Here is a 20,996-nt window from a genome sequence, read left to right as displayed (position 1 = left end):
CAAGACAGGAAGAACCCGCAAGGCAGATGGTGACCAGACAGGAGGCAAGGATGATTTGGATCAACTTGACCAAAGTTGAGAGATTTGCCCAGGGCGGGAGGAAGTGCAAGTCTTGTTGTTGACCTATGCTCCACTTGGAGTAACGGGTTCAAGTACGTAAAGTATGTCGCCCTCAAGACAGGAGCCAACTATTTTCGAATTTTGAAATCTCAGACAACTTCATGGTCAAATCAAGGCAAAATCTCCGCCATTTTGGTATTTGAATCAAAGATTCAGATTACGCGGTATTTTTTCATCAGTCACAATGTGCGCCCAAGAACTTCATAGCAAGGACAATAACGTCCAAGTCAGATGAACTGGGCCCAGCAAGGGATAAGGCTGTGAGCAAAGAGAGATCATTCTCCACCTTCAATTACAAGTCACAAAACAAACAAATTGTTTACTTTTAAATTCTTTATTTACTATGTACGTTGCATCACGTCTGCAACACATGACTGCCGAATAAAACCAGAGTGGTGACTCAAAATGATATACAGGTTACGGGCCACGACTGCCGAATAAAACCAGAGTGGTGACCCAAAATGATATACAGGTTACGGGCCATGACTGCTGAATGAAACCAGAGTGGTGACTCAAATGATATACAGGTTACGGGCCATGACTGCTGAATGAAACCAGAGTGGTGACTCAAATGATATACAGGTTACGGGCCGTGACTGCTGTATGAAACCAGAGTGGTGACTCAAATGATATACAGGTTACGGGCCGCGACTGCTGTATGAAACCAGAGTGGTGACTCAAATGATATACAGGTTACGGGCCGTGACTGCTGTATGAAACCAGAGTGGTGACTCAAATGATATACAGGTTACGGGCCGTGACTGCTGTATGAAACCAGAGTGGTGACTCAAATGATATACAGGTTACGGGCCGTGACTGCTGTATGAAACCAGAGTGGTGACTCAAATGATATACAGGTTACGGGCCGTGACTGCTGTATGAAACCAGAGTGGTGACTCAAATGATATACAGGTTACGGGCCATGACTGCTGTATGAAACCAGAGTGGTGACTCAAATGATATACAGGTTACGGGCCACAATAGACTAGCATACTTGAACACTTTGTGGCTGGAGATAATCGGTATATCAATTTGAATCACCACCGTGAAAACATCAACCAACGAGACCGAGGTAACACAGAGTCATTGTTATGGTCTCACCAATATAGTTTCACTGAGTACACAATGAAATCTACAACACAAACTGCAACTAACATGTATATTTCCTATCTTTCACAACCAATATTATAGTCTCCTACCATGAGAGGCTTAGACCTTGTCATGTCAAACTTTCAATCTTTGGAGACAAGGCATGAGACATCTCCCTTTGAGCACTTACATAGTGACCTGGTCATGTCAAAATTTCTAAACAACGCTCGGTGCCCGGGATGTACATTGCATCTATCCGCAAAAGAAAGATGAGTCTGATGATATAAGTACACTTAGAACACTCCAACAACCAACATCCACGTCTGCCTTCTATTTACATGAATAAATTAATGGCACGCCTCAAAACCTCAACTCTATCAAACAGCAAATATGATTGTAGATTGAAATCACAAAAAAGTTTGATCTCTTAACAGCCGTCTGATTGACAACACTTGCTTTAAATACAAATTGAAAACTGTCTAACCACTTCACTATGATATGTTCCACTGTTATATTACACACCTCCCTGGGCCACCTTGCAGCAACCAAGTAATCAATGTTTAGCAATTTAAAGCCACGTCATTTGACATGAGATGAGCTGACATGAGTGTTTTTCTAGCAATAGCTGACTTTATACAGAGTAGCTTAAAGTGTTCCAAAGTAGGCCCGAGGAAATGTCAACATCCTTCCCATACACAGTGTAGCAATACTAGCATCTAAAACCTATCATCATAGCACTAATTTCAAAACTAAATATCATCTAAACAAATCTAAACAATAATGAATCAGCCGACCGTAGAAATTAGATTGCCCTCTCATAACACAACGGGGAGAATCGAACATGACCCGGTCTTCTAAATGTGTAATTACTCATTAATCTCCCAATTAGACTCCGTAGCTCTTGCCTAAAGGCCCCCTTCAACAAAAAGCTTTTTTCTGGCATCTTAAAAAGTTACCATCAGTTTCAATATACACGTATATATAGATTATCTTTTTGGGTATGATAAATTACGGGATGAGTTCTTCATGAACAAAGAAATGTTCTAGTCGTTGTTGAAATGAGAAAGCAATCTTTCCTGACAGCCTTTGATATCGTCCTACACACCTCAATAACAACATTTACAATAATGATTGCAATAAGCAACAAGGAGCACATATTCATTCCCCCAACTAGCGGAACCTCATTTTTTTCCATAGGAAATGTCTAGGCGAGGTCGAAATACACCATTTATGAAGGTTCTGAATCCAAACTGATCTCAGCCTCGCTGTGACTATATAAACCATTAGGAGACAGATTGGTGATGGAGATTGTACAGTAACGAAATCTCCAAGATCTTCAGGAAGCAAATAGTAATAATAGACTAGCTATTATGGATTGGTGATGAACTAAATGGTTTAATAAATGAGACAAATAAAGCACCTTCAAACAATTCATCAAAACCAAAATAAGTAGCACTCATAACATTTGCTGGTGATCCACAGACACCTGTCATGTTCCTCTTGAAATCCCGGCATCTTTTGATAACTGATGTCGTGACAAGCCTCCGTCTCTCAGAACCTTTCTCTTCACAGGAACAGGACAGGCGATGTTGGATCACATAAGAACACATGCATCTCTCCATACTCTCTCAAAGAAGTACTATTTCTGTGCCCCTTTGAGAAATTCCACATTGAAATATTGTTTCAGTTTTTATCAAAACACAAGAATATCATTCTGGCTACGAAGATGGTCAGTGACCCATATTGCTTGAAACCATGAGCGAATCATTAAAAGATGAAGCCCACAGTTAGATTCACAACCACACCTTGCATTCTGAAAAATGCGAGAAAATGATTCTAGCAAAAATGAAAGTAATAAACAGTGTTTGATTGAGATAAGCCAATACACAAAGATATGGCACAATATTGATATTTCAAAGTTGATGGAATAATCAACCTGGACAAAGCTAAACTGGGAAAAAATGAATGTTGTCGATTTTTGGCATTTTTGAAATGTTATCCCATGTTGAAAAAAAATAGCAAGTAATCCAAACTCAAAAATCATCTAAATCTAAAAATGGTGTCTCAAACATAATATCAATATGCATCCTAGCCATTTGCACACATTGATTGCTGTGACTTAGTTGGCAAGAACAATAGCTTTATCCAGGTTTCTTTACAATATTATTAGGTTAATAAATGCAACTACTGAGTCTAAACTCGTGCCCAATCACAGGTTTGCTGTCCACAATGTTCAGGGCTTCTCCATGCCCAGGAGGAACTCTGCCACCCCTAAGTAATAGACAGTTTGTGCGATGCCAAAGAGAGGGGCAATCACCATGATTCGACACGCAGCACCTTTGAAGAAAGCGGAGATTCCTTCCAAATTGTATGTTTTGCTGCAAAGAAAGAAGCAGAAAGTTAGAAATCGATGACCAGATTCTTGCCACACGGATTGTGCGAAGTCACGTGATCCAAGAGGTCTTTGTTTGTCTAATCAATTCCACTCTACAGTCAGCCGGCCACAGAGTCAACGGCGGATGGCTGGCTGACTCTCGAGGTATTAGTTCCAAAAAAAATGTTTTGATTAGAGCACAAGTGTTGCTTATTACCTGAAACAGTCGAGAATGCCTGTGTAGTTGATCTCACCCGCGGCGACATTCAGCACCTGAAGTCTCGTCTTCACAACTGCAATGCAAATCAATTAGGGATTTTTAAAGTCATACTTTCTATTGAGCTTGTTGTTACAGTTGAACATTTGAACAACTTTGCTTGTGACATTTTTTTACAACATTTGGGCTATTGTAAAGGTAGATTACATTTTCAAATCTTGCAGAAAGAAATAGCTTTGATAGGGTTGTTTGATGCAGTGGAAACATGGAGGCCAGTCACCTCAGAGTGGAGGCCAGTCACCTCAGAGTGGAGGCCAGTCATCTCAGAGTGGAGGCCAGTCACCTCAGAGTGGAGGCCAGTCACCTCAGAGTGGAGGCCAGTCATCTCAGAGTGGAGGCCAGTCACCTCAGAGTGGAGGCCAGTCATCTCAGAGTGGAGGCCAGTCACCTCAGAGTGGAGGCCAGTCACCTCAGAGTGGAGGCCAGTCACCTCAGAGTGGAGGCCAGTCACCTCAGAGTGGAGGCCAGTCACCTCAGAGTGGAGGCCAGTCATCTCAGAGTGGAGGCCAGTCACCTCAGAGTGGAGGCCAGTCACCTCAGAGTGGAGGCCAGTCATCTCAGAGTGGAGGCCAGTCATCTCAGAGTGGAGGCCAGTCACCTCAGAGTGGAGGCCAGTCACCTCAGAGTGGAGGCCAGTCACCTCAGAGTGGAGGCTTGATTCCTGGTACACTCATGTGAACGAGATGGTGAATCTCTTCAACAGCACTGGTTTCCTCCTACAGGACAAATTGTCCAATACGGTCTATAGAGCTAGTAATATCGTGATTGAGGAGACAGACTTCAGTAGATGATGAGTATTCATGAACTCACCATCGAATGGATTGACTGAGAACGAGGCCACACAACCAGCGAAACAACCGGAGAAGAAGGAATGATAGAACACCGCCTGATCACTGCCTTTACGTCTCTTGCCCTGAAAGTATAAAGAGGGATGTGCATTACTCATGGAGCGACTGCCAAGATTCTGAATGAAGAAGTTATCACACAGTGTGATTGATACACATCATTGGGTGATGAATATAACTTATGAACTGCCTTAGCAGACAGCTCTGTTCGAACAGGTGAGGGAATGAGGACGCTCTGGAGATTCATACTTCAGAACTTTGAAATGAATGCAGATTACAAACTCATGGACTTGTTTGTTTGACAAGCATGAAGAACCAGCAGGATCAGATACCCTGGACCTATCCATTTCTTCTCTCAGAAACACAGGTTTGGGTTTTTAATTTGACGGTCTGAGCAGCAGCTCCTACTACAGACTCGCCTATCAAACCAAAAGATATTCAACCAAGTTTTAAGAACCACAGCACATGGCGTCAAAAAAAGCCATTACATGTAGCGATTGCGGAGAAAACATTTCAGACCCGACTTACCATAGCATTCAGATTGGCAAAGAGTGGAAAGTATATGGCTGAGAATGTGACATCCCTCAAGAAAGTCGCACCACAACCTTTATACAGGCCAAATATGCCCTTCTCCTTGATCAAGGTGAGGGCAATCTGTGTTGCCGAGAGTCGCTTTGGTCCCACGCTGATGACTGCAGATGCTGTATAGCTCCTCGTGTTGGCTGGCCCGGCCACTTTGGCTGTAGTGACAACAACAGGACCTGCAACATACAACACAGCTTCGTTAACTTACAGTCAATTACTTCTGAGGACATTCTCAGGCAGCACAAAAACTTCACTGCTTAAAAATAGATATATAAAGATGAAAGTTATTTACAATTTAATTGTGTGAAGTAATCTGACCTATCTATGCTCCTGCCCGTCTGACTATGAGAAGTCTCTCTTTCAGAATAACCTAAGACTACATTTGGTAGAACTGGAATCACGTCAAACGGACGAACACAACTAGCACACAGTCTGCTACATTGACTACGTCTAGTACAAACATGCTACTGAAGGTGGCGCAGCAATCAAAGTGCAACAGGCCATGAGCGCAATACAGCAAACTTGGACATGTTTAATTTGCTGCAATTTTGTGATTTTCTTTTACGCTTTTTTTTCGATGTTTCTGTGAATGCGAAAGACGTGAAAATGAAAGGCACGCAAATATTTTCAGGTTGACATTAATCAAAATTTGGTTTCTTTCTCTTAAAATGTTAAGGACATACATTGATACAGGGTGTTCATTTAAAGGATGTTGACTTTCCAAACAATGTGCGAAAATACACCCAACTGAAACAGATGTAGGGAAACACGAACACTGACGTCACCCTGAGTGTGCAGAAGGAAGAATTCAAAATGAAGCTATACAAGTTATTGGAAGCCGTAATAAACAATGAAAACTCAATGGATAAAACATCACCATTCACTATTGTTGAGTGTGGTGATTCTAAGGCTATGGGCTGACGTAATATCTGCCCACCCATAACCAAGTGTTTTTAGTTAGAAACACGACAACTCACTGCTATTGCCATTGAATCAGAAGAAGAATTTAACTTGAAGAAATAAGTTAATCTCACAGATCTTATCTTCAGAAATTTACATTGTTCCAGGGAAAAGATCATCCTTCGTGTGTTATAGAACATAAGAGTATGGGGTATGAATGACCTCGCTAACACAGCATAATGCCACTCAATTCCTCAAAACTAAGGATCTCATCCCAAACCTTTTTTTCGTTTTCTGCCCAAGATTTTCATGGAGCAGAAACAGTTGACATGGTCAAGTGATTTGGCACAGGGGTTAACTGTGTGTTAGAATCTAAACAATGTACAAGATCAATTCTGAACTTGATGTTTACTTTTTTATAGATCTATGTGCATTCTGGTTCAAAGCTAAAGCCACAACTCAAACAGCAATAAACAACTCAACTGAATATAAAAAACAGTATGAAATGTAACAGCTGCTAACATGAGATTGAAAAAGGGAGTGGTAGAACGTGGCATCAAAACTATCGGTTACAAATGCACATGTGGCAAGTGTACGATCGATCAGAGACACATTCAGATAATGCATAATTCAAGTTAAACACAGATTGTCAAGTGATCACAATGTATTGTTCAATTTCCATGATGCATGTTGTTACATCAACCCTGAGCTCATTACAACTTTACATGAGTTGCTTTCTCCATACAGCCTCAGGCTATATTACTATTTGATTACAAGCTACACTTCCCACTGTCCTTTTACAATCTGTTTCATCAGGGTTTGAATAGATGAGGAGAGCAGGCAATCACTCAGCATCAGCATTGTAAGGCCGACTTACGACATACAGACATGTATGTACTTCAGTGAGCACTCACAAAAAGGCAAATTGCAAATTGTGAGTAAACTGACCAAATATCTGACACAGTCAGATTTTAAATTTACTCAATCTCGTCTTATTTGTCTTTTTCAAACACTAGTAAGTATACAGGGTACTACTGCCTGTGAACTCCTTATTTCAAGCCATGGAAGCGCCACTTTTTATTGCAAACTGTACAAAGTCAAAGGAACCATGCTAGATTGACCACTGGAACGGCTGCCTACCTTATGTACATAATCCATCCCGTGGCCATTATGACCATTATGCCAGGTTTTTTTGAGTTAAAGTTAAAAGCAAAGTTATTTAAATCAATTTTAGAGAGGTTTTACATCACAATGGTGAGACACTACAGGTAGTATGCCAGTAAGAATAGGAATAGAGAATCAACCCCCCCCCCCCCCCCACCCCATTCTTCAAGTGCCTTGTGCCTGTTTACACCATCCCTTGGTTACTTCACCAATGTCAAGACCTCGTCTACCCCCCCCCCCCCACCCCATTCTTCAAGTGCTGTGTGCCTGTCTACACCATCCCTTGGTTACTTCACCAACATCAAGACCTCGTCTACCCCCCCCCCACCCCATTCTTCAAGTGCCTTGTGCCTGTTTACACCATCCCTTGGTTACTTCACCAACATCAAGACCTCGTCTACCCCCCCCCCCCCACCCCATTCTTCAAGTGCCTTGTGCCTGTTTACACCATCCCTTGGTTACTTCACCAATGTCAAGACCTCGTCTACCCCCCCCCCCACCCCATTCTTCAAGTGCTGTGTGCCTGTCTACACCATCCCTTGGTTACTTCACCAACATCAAGACCTCGTCTACCCCCCCCCCCCCCACCCCATTCTTCAAGTGCCTTGTGCCTGTTTACACCATCCCTTGGTTACTTCACCAACATCAAGACCTCGTCTACCCCCCCCCCCCACCCCATTCTTCAAGTGCCTTGTGCCTGTTTACACCATCCCTTGGTTACTTCACCAACATCAAGACCTCGTCTACCCCCCCCCCCCCCACCCCATTCTTCAAGTGCCTTGTGCCTGTTTACACCATCCCTTGGTTACTTCACCAACATCAAGACCTCGTCTACCCCCCCCCCCCCCCCAACCCATTCTTCAAGTGCCTTGTGCCTGTTTACACCATCCCTTGGTTACTTCACCAACATCAAGACCGCGTCTACCTCCACTAAGTATTTTTACTCATATCACGCACAAGGCCTTTGTGGGTTCTGTGGTGTAAAATATAAAACTTGCCCTCGTGTTTGTGTGACATGTAACATTGCAGCATGAAATGCTAATGTGGAGATGGGTCTTTACCCCCAGTAAACAAAATTTCATATCAGTCCATAAAATTTCCACCAAACTTGCAGCTGCCGTGTCTGCTGTATAAGAACGACAGAGTTTATTCAAATACTACACCATCTTTTTCAAATCAGCTGTTGATTACCAAACTCAACTGTAGCCTATTTCATGTTTATTCATGAAACCAATAAATTGGGGAAATGACTCGGAATAATATAGTCTCCACAGGAACGGAATCAACAACAGGTGTATATACTATATTAGTATATATTACAAGAAATCAATGACATTATTGCTTTTATCATTGTGATTTCCCAAGAGTCCAAAACTCCATGTTCCAGACAGCAATGTAATATTGTAAATGCAATACTGGTATGTTAAACCTGGTCATAATCACCCACAGTACATGTAGGTGTGTATGAACAGAGGATAGACCATAATCATTATTCATCAGCTTGTACAGGTGATTGATTGAACAGTTTATTTGATTTCCCTCCGGTGATTAGCAGAAGGCAACGTCACCAACAATGCACAATATCGTATTAAACAGACAAATTGTCACAACTTTTTATTTTTTGCACTCTTCAAAAATTTCTAAAAAAATGAAATCTTTATGACTTTTAGTTCACTTTTGTGGATAATGATAACAAAATCACCTCTTTTATTTAAAAAAAACAAATTTTTTCATGATTATTATTTTCGTGAATCTTGGATACTTGCAAAATCTGCGAAAACAAACTGCTCCCACTAAATCTGTGGCAGACAGGAAGAGTGGTTCACCTGCAATATGATCTTAACCACTGTACATGGAGAGTGCTGTTAGTATCTTCTCAAATGCAAATGCAGGAAAGATGTATTTACTCTGTAACAAACACCATGTTACCAGTAGAATGCTCTCTAAATGCACCCAAAGCAAGCCAAGTTTCCAATTTCTGACAGAATATGTCAAACATCTCACGTTCAACACATTGAGAATGCAATTAGTGACAGAAGACTCCAACCTTCTTCCCGACGTACCCGACAAACCTGGAACTTCTGACGTTTTTGAATCACTTTCTTAGTGCTACACTTTCAAAGTTAGGCAGTCTACTCAGCATTACTTCAACATTCTATGGTGTCCAAGAACTGATCTATGTGACCCACCACACTGTTATAGGTATGGCAGTAAGTTGTATTTTAAATGACATGGAGGCAACACGTTCTTATAGCACAGGTTACAAGCGACCATACTGCTCCCACAATCATATCTGTCGTTGTGCCTAATGTGATGGGTCACACATACTACATGCAGGTCCTGTAGAATACAGGGAGAAGGCTGGCAAGAGAAAAGCACCACAATGTGTCAAGTTAGAGTTAAATAACTTGGGAAACCAGCATTCAACTCACCTTCCTGGACAATCTTTGTTCGTCCCGCATCTTGCAGTTGTATCTTTAACAGTTCCATCGGCGTGGTGACGCTGATCTGGCACAGACCAGCACCACCACCAGCGAGCATCTCACGGAATAACGACAACTTCCCACTGGAAAGGAAATAATGTTATCTCATTTGAGAGCTTAGCATCAACTAGGATATCATTGTAAACAATACTGGATGGAATATTACATGTATGTAGGAGGAAACCAGCGATCCTGGAGAAAAGAGAGTCGCCCTCTCTATCACAGAGACATGCTCTGACTAGGAGTTGAACCCACTACCGCAGAGGTGTTAGGCACTGTTAATTGATTGGTCTTTTACCGCGCCACCCTGACTGCCCAAGAAACAAACCGATTACTGTGACGGCTACAGAATCTATTCAGTCCATTTCTGACAAGTCTGGTGCATGGACAGGGTTAATTTCTCATGTTAGTCTTATCTGCTCCCCACAGGTTTGAAGACCACTAATGCAAGTATCAATTCGTGTCTTGTACCCCCCCCCCCCCCCCTCCTCAAGGGTACGACACCTTATCACCCTATAACGACATCTTAAGGCTCAAGCATCACCCTTTTTTCACCAATACTACTTTTCTTTCGTCAAGACATCCCCATCAACAATATATCAGTTATCACCATTATATAAAGTAACCAAACTAATTTTACTGGGTAAGGCTGTATGTTCGACAAGACATCGACACATTAGCATCCTTATTCTTTCCAGCTTCGCCAAATTTTCACTAAAGGAAAAATAAATACTACTCAAGCATCGGCAAAGATTAGTGGTGATAGCTTAACTACCCTTGAGGAGGGGGGGTACAAGAAACGAATTGATACTTGCATAAGGTGTCCTGAGATCCTTTGATGACCGTAATCACGTCAATATTGCCATGATTCTATTGATCTGTTTTGATGAAGCTGGCAGCAAATCTCTTTAGGGAGATGGACTTTGATTGATGGCTAGTTCAAGCTCTCATTTATTCATTACTCATCCATTTATTGTGATTAGTGTCCAAACATTACCCGAGGCTGTCCTTGTGGTAAACCCTGTGGCTGGAGTGATTGTTAGGCAACTGCTACATGGCTCTCCATCAGCCAAATATAAAACACTCCAGATGGACTTTGATTGATGGCTTCTTGAAGCTCTCATTTATTCACTACTTGTTCATAACTGAGTGTGCGATATCACAACATGCAGAAGGCTCTGGTATTTTTTTATTTTGCTGTATCCTCTGGTGATTGTTTTTCAGCTAAAGGTCAGAGAAACTCCCAGGTTTTACCATCGCAAAGCTGAGAACCTCCTCGTCCTAGTCTGACACAGTCACCTTCACAATTCAGACGAGCTTGACTTTTTCGATGAGATACATACCGTTTATCTTTGAGGAGATGTCTGAAGAAGTCATTTCCCACCAACTTGATGGCTTTCTCAGGGGTGATCAACAACAGGTTGACACCAGATCCTAGAAACGGAAGAAAACACTCAGTTACAAAACTGGCCATAGATGGCAAAGTGTGCAGCAAGGGGGAGAAGGTGCAAGATAGGTGTTGAAAGGAAAGGGGCACTCTTATAGATTATCTCTCAACTTTGGCACAGACCAAACCACACTTGGCAGAACTTAGCCAACTGACAAAGAGCTGATAGGGAAGGCCACAACATGCATCTGCAGGGAAGCTTTGGACATGTCTAAAATGGATGTGCGCTTTGCTTCAATGTCCCACCAGCAGCGCCTGATGGGAGCAACCGATGCCAACTCTTGTTCCTCATCCCATGAGCTGAATCAGTCATCTGTGCTTTTGGTTGGAAATAATCTATAGTAGTTTGCAGCCCTTCATGCGATCCAGGACTTTTATTGGTAAACTACACAAAATAGAAGGTCTGGTCCTGTCTGTCAAGGATCAAATGACAGTATACAAGTTGTATGTTGATGAAAATGATCATTACATGAATGAATGACAATGTGAATGATGAGCAATTTGTCCACAAATAGTGACAACACTTAGAGTGAGTTTTTCGCGTAGTGTTTTATAGATTCATGTAATTTGACAATGAGAAAGCTGCAAGCTCAAGTGGTCTAGAGTTTCACCACTGAGCAGTTCTTGCTGTCACACTGAACTGCTCAGTAAAACTTGTAAATCAAGCTATATCCAACATGATACATTGCACAGGATTCGTTTTGTCAAAACCACTGCCTGATACTTTTAATACCAATGTGCTATCTTCATTTTCCACTATTCAATAATGTTATTCACAACTCCCATCAGCATTCCATAAAATTTCATGAACACGTCGTTTCTCTCACTCAACCAAAATGCGTACTAAAGGTATGTGATCATTTCACTCATAAAGCCCAGCCACAAGATGCTGCACCCAGAATTCAAAACACATTAATAGTTCATTAACGTGGGAATGGTGATTTCATGTCACCATAAACCACCCACTCACTAATTAAGGAACAGTGCCGAGATCAGTTTGCCGTTATTGATTACTCTTCCTACACAGCAGGGAGACTGGTTCCAACGGAAACTGACTAATTATACTAAACATTGCATCCTGTGCTTCAGGTTTATACTTAGTGACCAGCTCCATGGAGAAAGCACATGATCAGAGGAACAAATTAGACTGTTTATCATAGCTCAACCTTTAGCTGACTAGAGTTCAAAACGGATTTTGATGTTTTGATTGTTCTGAGTTTGAAATTGGGCCTACTGTTTCTAAACGTTCGATGACGAGCATCTGAACTGAATCTTACAGGGTGTGTCTTCTACTTTTATATATAAAATGTTCTCCATCAACTGAAGATGACTGTAGCTCTTTCAAGCCCAAGCCTTAATGTCAGTATTAAAGCATACCTGTAGCAAGAATAACTACTACATGGACTACAGGTGAAAATCATCTTTTCATTTTCCATTTTCAACCTTGCCTCTCCCCAACTTCTGGAAGCTGAAGGGTTAAAATATCCTATTTCTCTTCATGCCACTAATATCCATCCAATATCGTAAGTAAGGGATAAGTAAAATTGATGAGACAACATCACAAAACTCGTTGCTATGGTAACATCCCCAAGCAAGCTTAACTGACAAAGTACCTCAGACAGCTGAGAATGTCAGGGGAATGTCTTGGAAAGTTATAATAGCTCAGTCACCTAAATGTCAGCATTCTCATGGATAAGCCGCAGACACACAATAATTTCAGAGCTGGTCCCTGATTAATTCAAGCCAGAAAGCTTTTGTTTCTCACCTTATGGAGAAACAGAAATTGATGTTTTTCACAGCATTTGAGCTTTGAGAGATTTTGTCACAAAAAGAGAAAAAAATTGTCTCCCTGATTCTTTCACTCAGTAAAATCACTGTTATGGACATGAGTGCCAATTGCTTAACTTTTCTCCAGTTCCAACAAGGTGAAATAAATCACAGCCAAATGGTTCTTTTCTTGTGTAAGCTTGTTTTCAATGGCAATTCTACAATGTCAATGGGAAGGAGCCATGCCCATGCAGGAGTGCAGGTCCAGGGGGTCAGGACATTCGCAAAGTCAAGAGCATCATGATCATTTACAACTTTTATGGGGAAATAATGGACTGCTGCCTTTATAATAATACATGTATGCTTCGCGAACAGGCCATGCAAAAATACTCCATACAAATGCTTATAATGGTTAAATATTGGGACATGTGGGATGAATCTATTTCATGGAAATGTCCGTGCACATTTCCTATATTCGACAGGACTGATGAAACAAAAATCTAACTGGATCCCAGCAGGTAGAACTCATGGCATGATGGATGAAAGGTCGCTGACAATCGATAACCATTTAACTGTCTGTGTTGGTCAATCTCTGAATTGAAGAGGAAATTCGAACATCGAACATTCGAACATTGTGATAATATTTTATGGACACTGCTTGGTGTTTGCTGAAGAGACGGCAAAGTTTCTTTCAGCTATACTCTGGGCCTATTTTCTTGTATAATGACTGACATATTGACTGATGTGAATGATACATGAACCAGATGAAAATAACAATATCATTATAAACATGATCAAATAAAACATTACAAAATGTCCACCTGATTGGAACCAATACCGTGAGTGAGACGCATCCACCGTTAAGTTCGGGCTCGCCCACCTTTAGCGTCTGCAATGTTAGAAAAATTAAGGTAGCAAAGAATGGCAAGGTGATCACCCAAACGGATGATCAACAACATCAACAATGAAAGAGAAGTCCAGGACTGGCAACGTGGCTCATCAGGGGCAGATCCATGAGCCGCAAAGGGAGGGCTGTGCACTGCATTTCTCAGCCAAGTTTCAGGTGAGTTCCAAAATTTCAGAAGCATTTGCACAATCGAAAAAAGCTTTCCAGTTCCACGGCATTGGAATGTAGCCATAGGCATAAAAAGGATTGGAATGTGACATATTCTGTCAGGTTGAGTCTGCAATCACGCCTCCACTCAGGAAAAAGATACCAAACCACTCTGGAGTCAATCTCTATCAGTACAAGATAAAACAGCCTTTGCCTGCACTAAGGTAGTGATGTGAAAATGAATACTGGGGAAGAGTGAACATCAATGTAAGACTTGGATTCGGCATAATCATAGCAATATTAACAAGTACACTAAGAAGGAGGGTTTTGTTCTTGGCATTTTCTCTTGCCTATGACGTATGTGAGTTGACATGGTCACACTTCATGTACAATAAGTTCAGGTGAGATCATCATAATAGACTCTACTCATGATCTCTGTCTTTTTCTTTCACCATTTCAAAATTGACTATACCAAAATGTGATGTAATGATTACACCGGTTATGCTGGGATCAAAGTCTGACTCAGACTTAGAGTCCAGATATGAGACGTGACAACAAGGCCACATCACGGATCACAACATGATGATTATCAAAGAAAAGTTGACTTTGACATTTCCAGGTGGCATGAATTATAGCCAGGGTCAGGGATGGGGGAACCAGGGTATTAAAGATTATTTTTCAACTTTAGCATTGACAAAAACAAGTCGCGCTGCAAGGACAATGACATTTTAAAACTTGAAAGAGGAATCTCTGCACATTTTTTTGATCGTTCAGTTTTTTTATGGTGTTGTCAGTCAGTTAATAAAGAGAGTTTGAGTAATACGGAATGCCAGTGGTCAAAGTACACCTCTAACACGTCCGATCGATTTATCAACACACCACTCAGCCAGTCCTGGACTAATAATTTTTCACCAAAAAATTGTCATGCTGGTATAAAAGAGAAAGTGTAGGCCTGACCATCGTTGATAACATCCATCAGGAGGGAAGATCAGAACATAGAGAAACTGACTATTAGCTTAGATTAGAAAAATCAACTGGATTTTTATGATAAATGAGTTAGTTTACTCCAAGATTTTGAAATTGAGTATTCTGAACCAAACTCTTCAAAATCACAATCTATATCTCTAAATCAGAGAGCTAGGCATGACAATAAAATCAGCACACTCAAACAAAGAACCAAATAAATCATGTGAATTTAGAGTAGGGGGCCAACGTCAAGAAAAAATACTTCACGGCCCAATAACAACAGGCACACCTCTACAAATCCTTTTGAAAAAATACTTTTTTAGACCTAATTTGCCACCGACACTTTCGTGCTGGGACAGAATCCTGTCACGAAATCATGAAACACCTTTTATCAAATCAATACAAGACATTCAAGATATTCTACCAAGAAAAGGTTCTGGTGACATCTGGTACTGGTAACTCTCTCAGGATTAGGACACTTTGTGCAAGAAACAGGCCACAGCCTTCACTGCTTTGTTCATGTGCAATCACTGACATAACCAACTCAAAAGAAACATTGATTCATAAAGATATCCATCACCTGGATTTTCTGAAGTATAACCGATCATGAGGCCAACTCCAAGTCCATCTGTAGATGAGTACGATAGCTTATTGAGAAGTGCCACGTGGCAAAGTAGGGGCACCTGCCATGAGTTTGGTACAAGAGAATCAGTTAAATCAATCATACCAGTTGAAACTGCGATATTGAACACCTACAGGTAAATGTAGTCTAGCCTAGTTCTTCAATAGGCTCCGGCTGGCTTGACGAGCCTTCACAACAGACAGCCAGTATCCATTCCAAGCTAGACATGGTACTAGAGCAATCACGTGTCCTCCTCAGGTCAAGTTCTAGAGTTTCTACCAGCCTGGGCTCAGGCATATCAGGGGTGCTATCCCCTCCTAGGTTGGAGAAGGGACCCCTTCTGTCTGCCTGCTCCTTCAGAAATGGTCATCTTAGTCACAATTCGAGGGTGAGTACCAAGTGATCTCATCATGAATACTGACTCCAAAACTACAAGTGACCTAATGTTACTAACATAAAACCACCAAAACTTAGACCTAAGCATAGCCCTACAACCTTTTGAATGTGATCTGAAAAAAACCAAAACTTTTTTCGAGGTGGAACATCCCTTCTTATCAAGTAAAGACATTTTTAGATGATCCCTCCAGATGGATGTGAATTTTATACACCAACAACAGCTAACTGAACTGGGCCTGTCATGAGATAAAGAACATGAAACAATGTGAACAATGACTTACCTCGGTACATGCCAAAGAAGCCCTCCTTGCGAAAGGTTTTGAAAGCACAATCAACTCTGCAGGGCAAAAGAAAGTTACAATTTACATCAGTGATGGCATTGTTCATTTTACTCGCAGCAACAGCATGTCTTTTTTATCAAAGCTTTTAGAAAAAGTGGTCAGCTCCACTGACGGTACAATATTTTCATTTTGGTTGGAACAAGATCAAGAGAATGTCATCTATTCCAAAAAACCTGGTGACTCTAAGTCTAACCATCAAAAGGAGATTCCCATCGCCTTTACATGCCAGCCATTCCTATACATCGTAGAAGTCCCTAGACTTGCCATTGTTACATGCAAGAGCTTGACCTTATACTTACAGGTTATTGTAGAGCTTTTGCCCGCCTGCCCCATGCTGCTGGTTCTGCAGGCGGGTTTTAACTAAGTCTATAGGAAACACACAAGTAACTCCAACGATGCCGGCAATGCCGCCATTGATTATTCTTGGAATAGGTCTGCAAGGAAAGGCAAAAATTTTAAGACGACGAGAGAAATTGTATAAATGAAAGGCCCAATGGCATATTTCAATTGATGCCATAGAACATTGAAGTGTCATTTGAACCTAGAAATGACCTGCCTTCCCACTCGGGCCACAAGTAATAACTTTTGTACCAGGATTGTAGATTACTTTTTTTGACGAAAAAGTACAGACTGTTCATCGTCATTGGGTCTCTATTAGCAAGGATTACACGCGACCAACTGAAAAATACCTAAATTTGTGGTTAAAAAGTTGTAGTTATGGGGCAAAACTTACAAAAAGTTTGAATCCATTCAATTCAATGAAGTTACAATCTTCTGCAAGAGCGTTTGTTTGGAGGAAATGAGGAGGATAAAACTGAACTGATCCTGTTTACTAGAGACTCAATCTGAAATTGAAACAAAAGATTCAATATTCCGCGTTATTTCCTTGACAAGCGTCGGAAGAAATAAATGCTGTGTATTATTGTCATTTACATCATGCCATAGCGATGATACGCACAATGGTCCGACAACATGGAGTCTACTGTCTATGATCACTGACACTGACAGCGACACAGGGGATGGGGGCCGGGGTCAGGTACACCGGGAGAGGGTACGGTATTTACAATAGCCAGAGGGCTGCAATCAGGAGTGGGCTTTTAGTTTTATATTTTGACTGCATCTCCGGTCAAGGCCCAGCCCAGATCAAGGAACCATATCTAAGCAACTATCACTTTATATCTTCATGTTATCACTATCACTATAATGAGGTCTTAAGAGTAACCAGTGTCTGAGTGTGGTAATCGTGCCTACAGCCTACTAAGTACTAGTGCCATTACACAGTCGCTTCACACAGTCGACAGTGGCCAGTGGCAGTGATGTGAAAACCCTCCAAAAAACAGCTAAAGTTCAGAGTTTATGGCATATGAACCCAGCCATAACATCACATAATCACTCTTTCAAGGGAGCTGAACATTAGACATTGCCCCCCCCCCCCTAACTGTACAAGCTGTAGGGGCCTAGCCTTGTGCATTGTAAGTTGTAGTGTAGGAGACGACAATCACAATCAATTCTGAGATTTGCAAATGACTTGCCAACATTCGGTGGCATATTAGTCATTATACACATCATTCACACGCATACAATTTAGATCACTATGTGCTAACACAATTTAACTTTGACATCAACCCAACAGAATCAGGATACTCCATGAAATTACGGAGAAATCGATAAATTCGTGACACTTGCCAACACCGAAGACGATCAAAGCTCGAATAACTATGGGGTAGGCAATTTTTACCCCCCAACATCGGTATAATGACTAATTATACCATTGGCCGTTAGAGGCGCCACTAGCACCCATAAAAGTCATCATGACATCTTTGGCGCGGGTAAATTGGTATCCTCCTTAGATTTTAAAAGAACGACATTTTATAATTGTATTTTGGACTAGTGTTTGCAGGGGCAAACATGTATTTAGCTTTTTTTTGGTCTGGTGCCGAGTGTCAAGGTCCTTGGTGGTGGTGGTGAGGGGGGGGGGGGGGGGAGTATGCAGTCATAACTGGCACGAAAACTGCGTTTTTTTAGCCCCAAAAGGCACCATATCTAAGCAATGATGATAGAGTAGCTATAGATGGCCCCGATTGCTACGGCCCTGCATGGTTTGATAAAGAATTTCCAGCTTTCAAAAGTCTAAAGAAAAACAGTATTTCAGAAACTTGTCCTCCTATCCTCATTGAGTTGACAGCTATGATCAACCGCATCCCCCAGCCGCCCCCCCCCCCCCCCCCCCCAACACCAGTGCACCAATGGTTTTCAATATCCTCCGCCTCTCGATATGACGAAGGTCTATTAAAAGCCTGAAGCTCAGGATACCCTTTGACTCCTTCTGATTGGAAAAGCCACGGTCCGACACTAATACTTTTTGCCCCAAAGTATCCTCGAAAATACCAGCTGCCTATTCGAACCAACCTCGGTAGTACTCGAACGCCCGGAATCAGTATGTGCTGCAGTTTGAAAAGTTTGGGTACGGGGTATGATAATGATAATAACGAAAATTTTCACATCTGTAAATGGATGATTAGATAAATAGATAAGAAAGAAGAAAAAAAAGAAGAAATTGCGGCAGATTCATCGGGAGTCGAACCCGTGACCAGCATAACCACAGTCATACACTCTTAGCGCTGAACCGTCAAGGCTTTCATTTTGAAATGAAGGTTTTGTTTGCCTCTTATATGCGATTAAATGCAAACGAGCGCGCCGCAATTGTGACAAGGTCGCGCAGGTGGCAGAGTGATTGTCCGAAATAGATCCAAGTAATCGTATATTTCGATAGTTGTACAGATTTTTCTCAACATATCGTATCTATATACCTCAGTGATATAAAAGATTATCTTTGAAGTTGATTTAACCTTTGAATGGCCTTTTTTTACAAGTATTTAAAAATCGAGGTCAGCAGGGTCAGAGTCAATCAATGCATTGTTTTGAAAGGCTCTGGCAGGGTCAAAACAAATAATTGTTGGCGCCGATGATGTCAGCAATATGGCGTATTTCCGCCCCACCCGTGAGATTTGCTCTCGTCACGTCATGAACACATTGAACTGCAAGTGAACCGTGCTGAATTTGTACCGGCTACCGCTCTCTCCATCATCACCAACGATTTGTGCCGGTGTAGGTCGTGCGTGGTCGTTTCAATGAAAAAGACGCACGCCACTGCCGTACCGGTACCTGAGAAAACGTGCCGTTTTAGGCAGATTTGCGATGACTGAAATTAAAAGCCTGAAACTCAGGATACCCTTTGACTCCTTCTGATTGGAAAACTCACGCTCCGACACTGATATTTTTTTGCCCCAAGGTATCCTCGAAAATCCCAGCTGCCGATTCGAACCATCCTCGGTATAGTACTCAAACGCCCCGAATCAGTATGTGCTGCTGTTTGAAAAGTTTGGGTGCGGGGTATGATAATGATAATAATGAACATTTTTACATCTGTGGATGATAAGATAACGAGATAAGGGTGAAGAAAAAAAAAGAGAAAACTACGAGGTATTCACCGGGAGTCGAACCCGTGACCAGCCGATCCACAGTCATACACTCTTAGCGCTGAACCGTCAAGGCTTTCATGTTGAAATGAAGGTTTTGTTTGCCTCTTATATGCGATTAAATGCAAACGAGCGCGCCGCAATTGTGACAAGGTCGCGCAGGTGGCAGAGTGATTGTCCGAAATAGATCCAAGTAATCGTATATTTCGATAGTTGTACAGATTTTTCTCAACATATCGTATCTATATACCTCAGTGATATAAAAGATTATCTTTGAAGTTGATTTAACCTTTGAATGGCCTTTTTTTACAAGTATTTAAAAATCGAGGTCAGCAGGGTCAGAGTCAATCAATGCATTGTTTTGAAAGGCTCTGGCAGGGTCAAAACAAATAATTGTTGGCGCCGATGATGTCAGCAATATGGCGTATTTCCGCCCCACCCGTGAGATTTGCTCTCGTCACGTCATGAGCACATTGAACTGCAAGTGAACCGTGCTGAATTTGTACCGGCTACCGCTCTCTCCATCATCACCAACGATTTGTGCCGGTGTAGGTCGTGCGTGGTCGTTTCAATGAAAAAGACGCACGCCACTGCCGTACCGGTACCTGAGAAAACGTGCCGTTTTAGGCAGATTTGCGATGACTGAAACAATACATCTACCTCATAGTTCGTGTATTCTCATATGACAAGCCCAGTGGACTCATAGCCTGAACTAACATGATGCAATCGGGAAAACTTATACACGCACCAATTGTATACAGATTGCGCTCTAGTGTGTGACTGACTATTGGAGTCGATTGGCGTAAGAAGTAGCAACTCGATATAATTGGACCAACAGTAAATATACGTCAACGACCGGCGTACCCCTTTAACCATCCAGGCACCAGTGGTTTTCAATATCCTCCGCCTCTCGATATGACGAAGGTCTATTAAAAGCCTGAAACTCAGGATACCCTTTGACTCCTTCTGATTGGAAAACTCACGCTCCGACACTGATATTTTTTTGCCCCAAGGTATCCTCGAAAATCCCAGCTGCCGATTCGAACCATCCTCGGTATAGTACTCGAACGCCCCGAATCAGTATGTG

The 20,996-nt window shown here is 41.7% G+C and overlaps 1 protein-coding gene across 3 annotated transcripts; it reads right to left on the bottom strand.

Moving 5' to 3' along the window:
* Positions 1-448: 448 nt before the first annotated feature.
* On the bottom strand, positions 449-18,204 carry LOC135488846 (mitochondrial glutamate carrier 1-like). 3 transcript variants are annotated; one of them, XM_064773773.1, is made up of 10 exons: positions 18,117-18,204; positions 17,164-17,275; positions 16,730-16,864; positions 16,371-16,426; positions 11,181-11,271; positions 9,787-9,920; positions 5,234-5,466; positions 4,671-4,773; positions 3,801-3,876; positions 449-3,587 (listed from the first exon to the last, which is right to left on the bottom strand). In XM_064773773.1, the coding sequence occupies exons 2-10, from the start codon at positions 17,178-17,180 to the stop codon at positions 3,443-3,445; spliced, it is 990 nt and encodes a 329-aa protein (XP_064629843.1). In that variant the 5' UTR covers positions 17,181-17,275; positions 18,117-18,204; the 3' UTR covers positions 449-3,442. The 3 variants fall into 3 exon arrangements, with proteins under 3 accessions (XP_064629843.1, XP_064629844.1, XP_064629845.1); XM_064773774.1 differs by having other exon boundaries at positions 5,234-5,445; XM_064773775.1 differs by lacking the exons at positions 17,164-17,275; positions 18,117-18,204 and having other exon boundaries at positions 11,181-13,940; positions 16,730-16,791.
* Positions 18,205-20,996: the final 2,792 nt, after the last annotated feature.

This window comes from Lineus longissimus, chromosome 5 (genome assembly GCF_910592395.1).
Source record: "Lineus longissimus chromosome 5, tnLinLong1.2, whole genome shotgun sequence".
Lineage (NCBI taxonomy): Eukaryota > Metazoa > Nemertea > Pilidiophora > Heteronemertea > Lineidae > Lineus > Lineus longissimus.
This window is presented reverse-complemented; position numbering and strand designations above follow the sequence as displayed.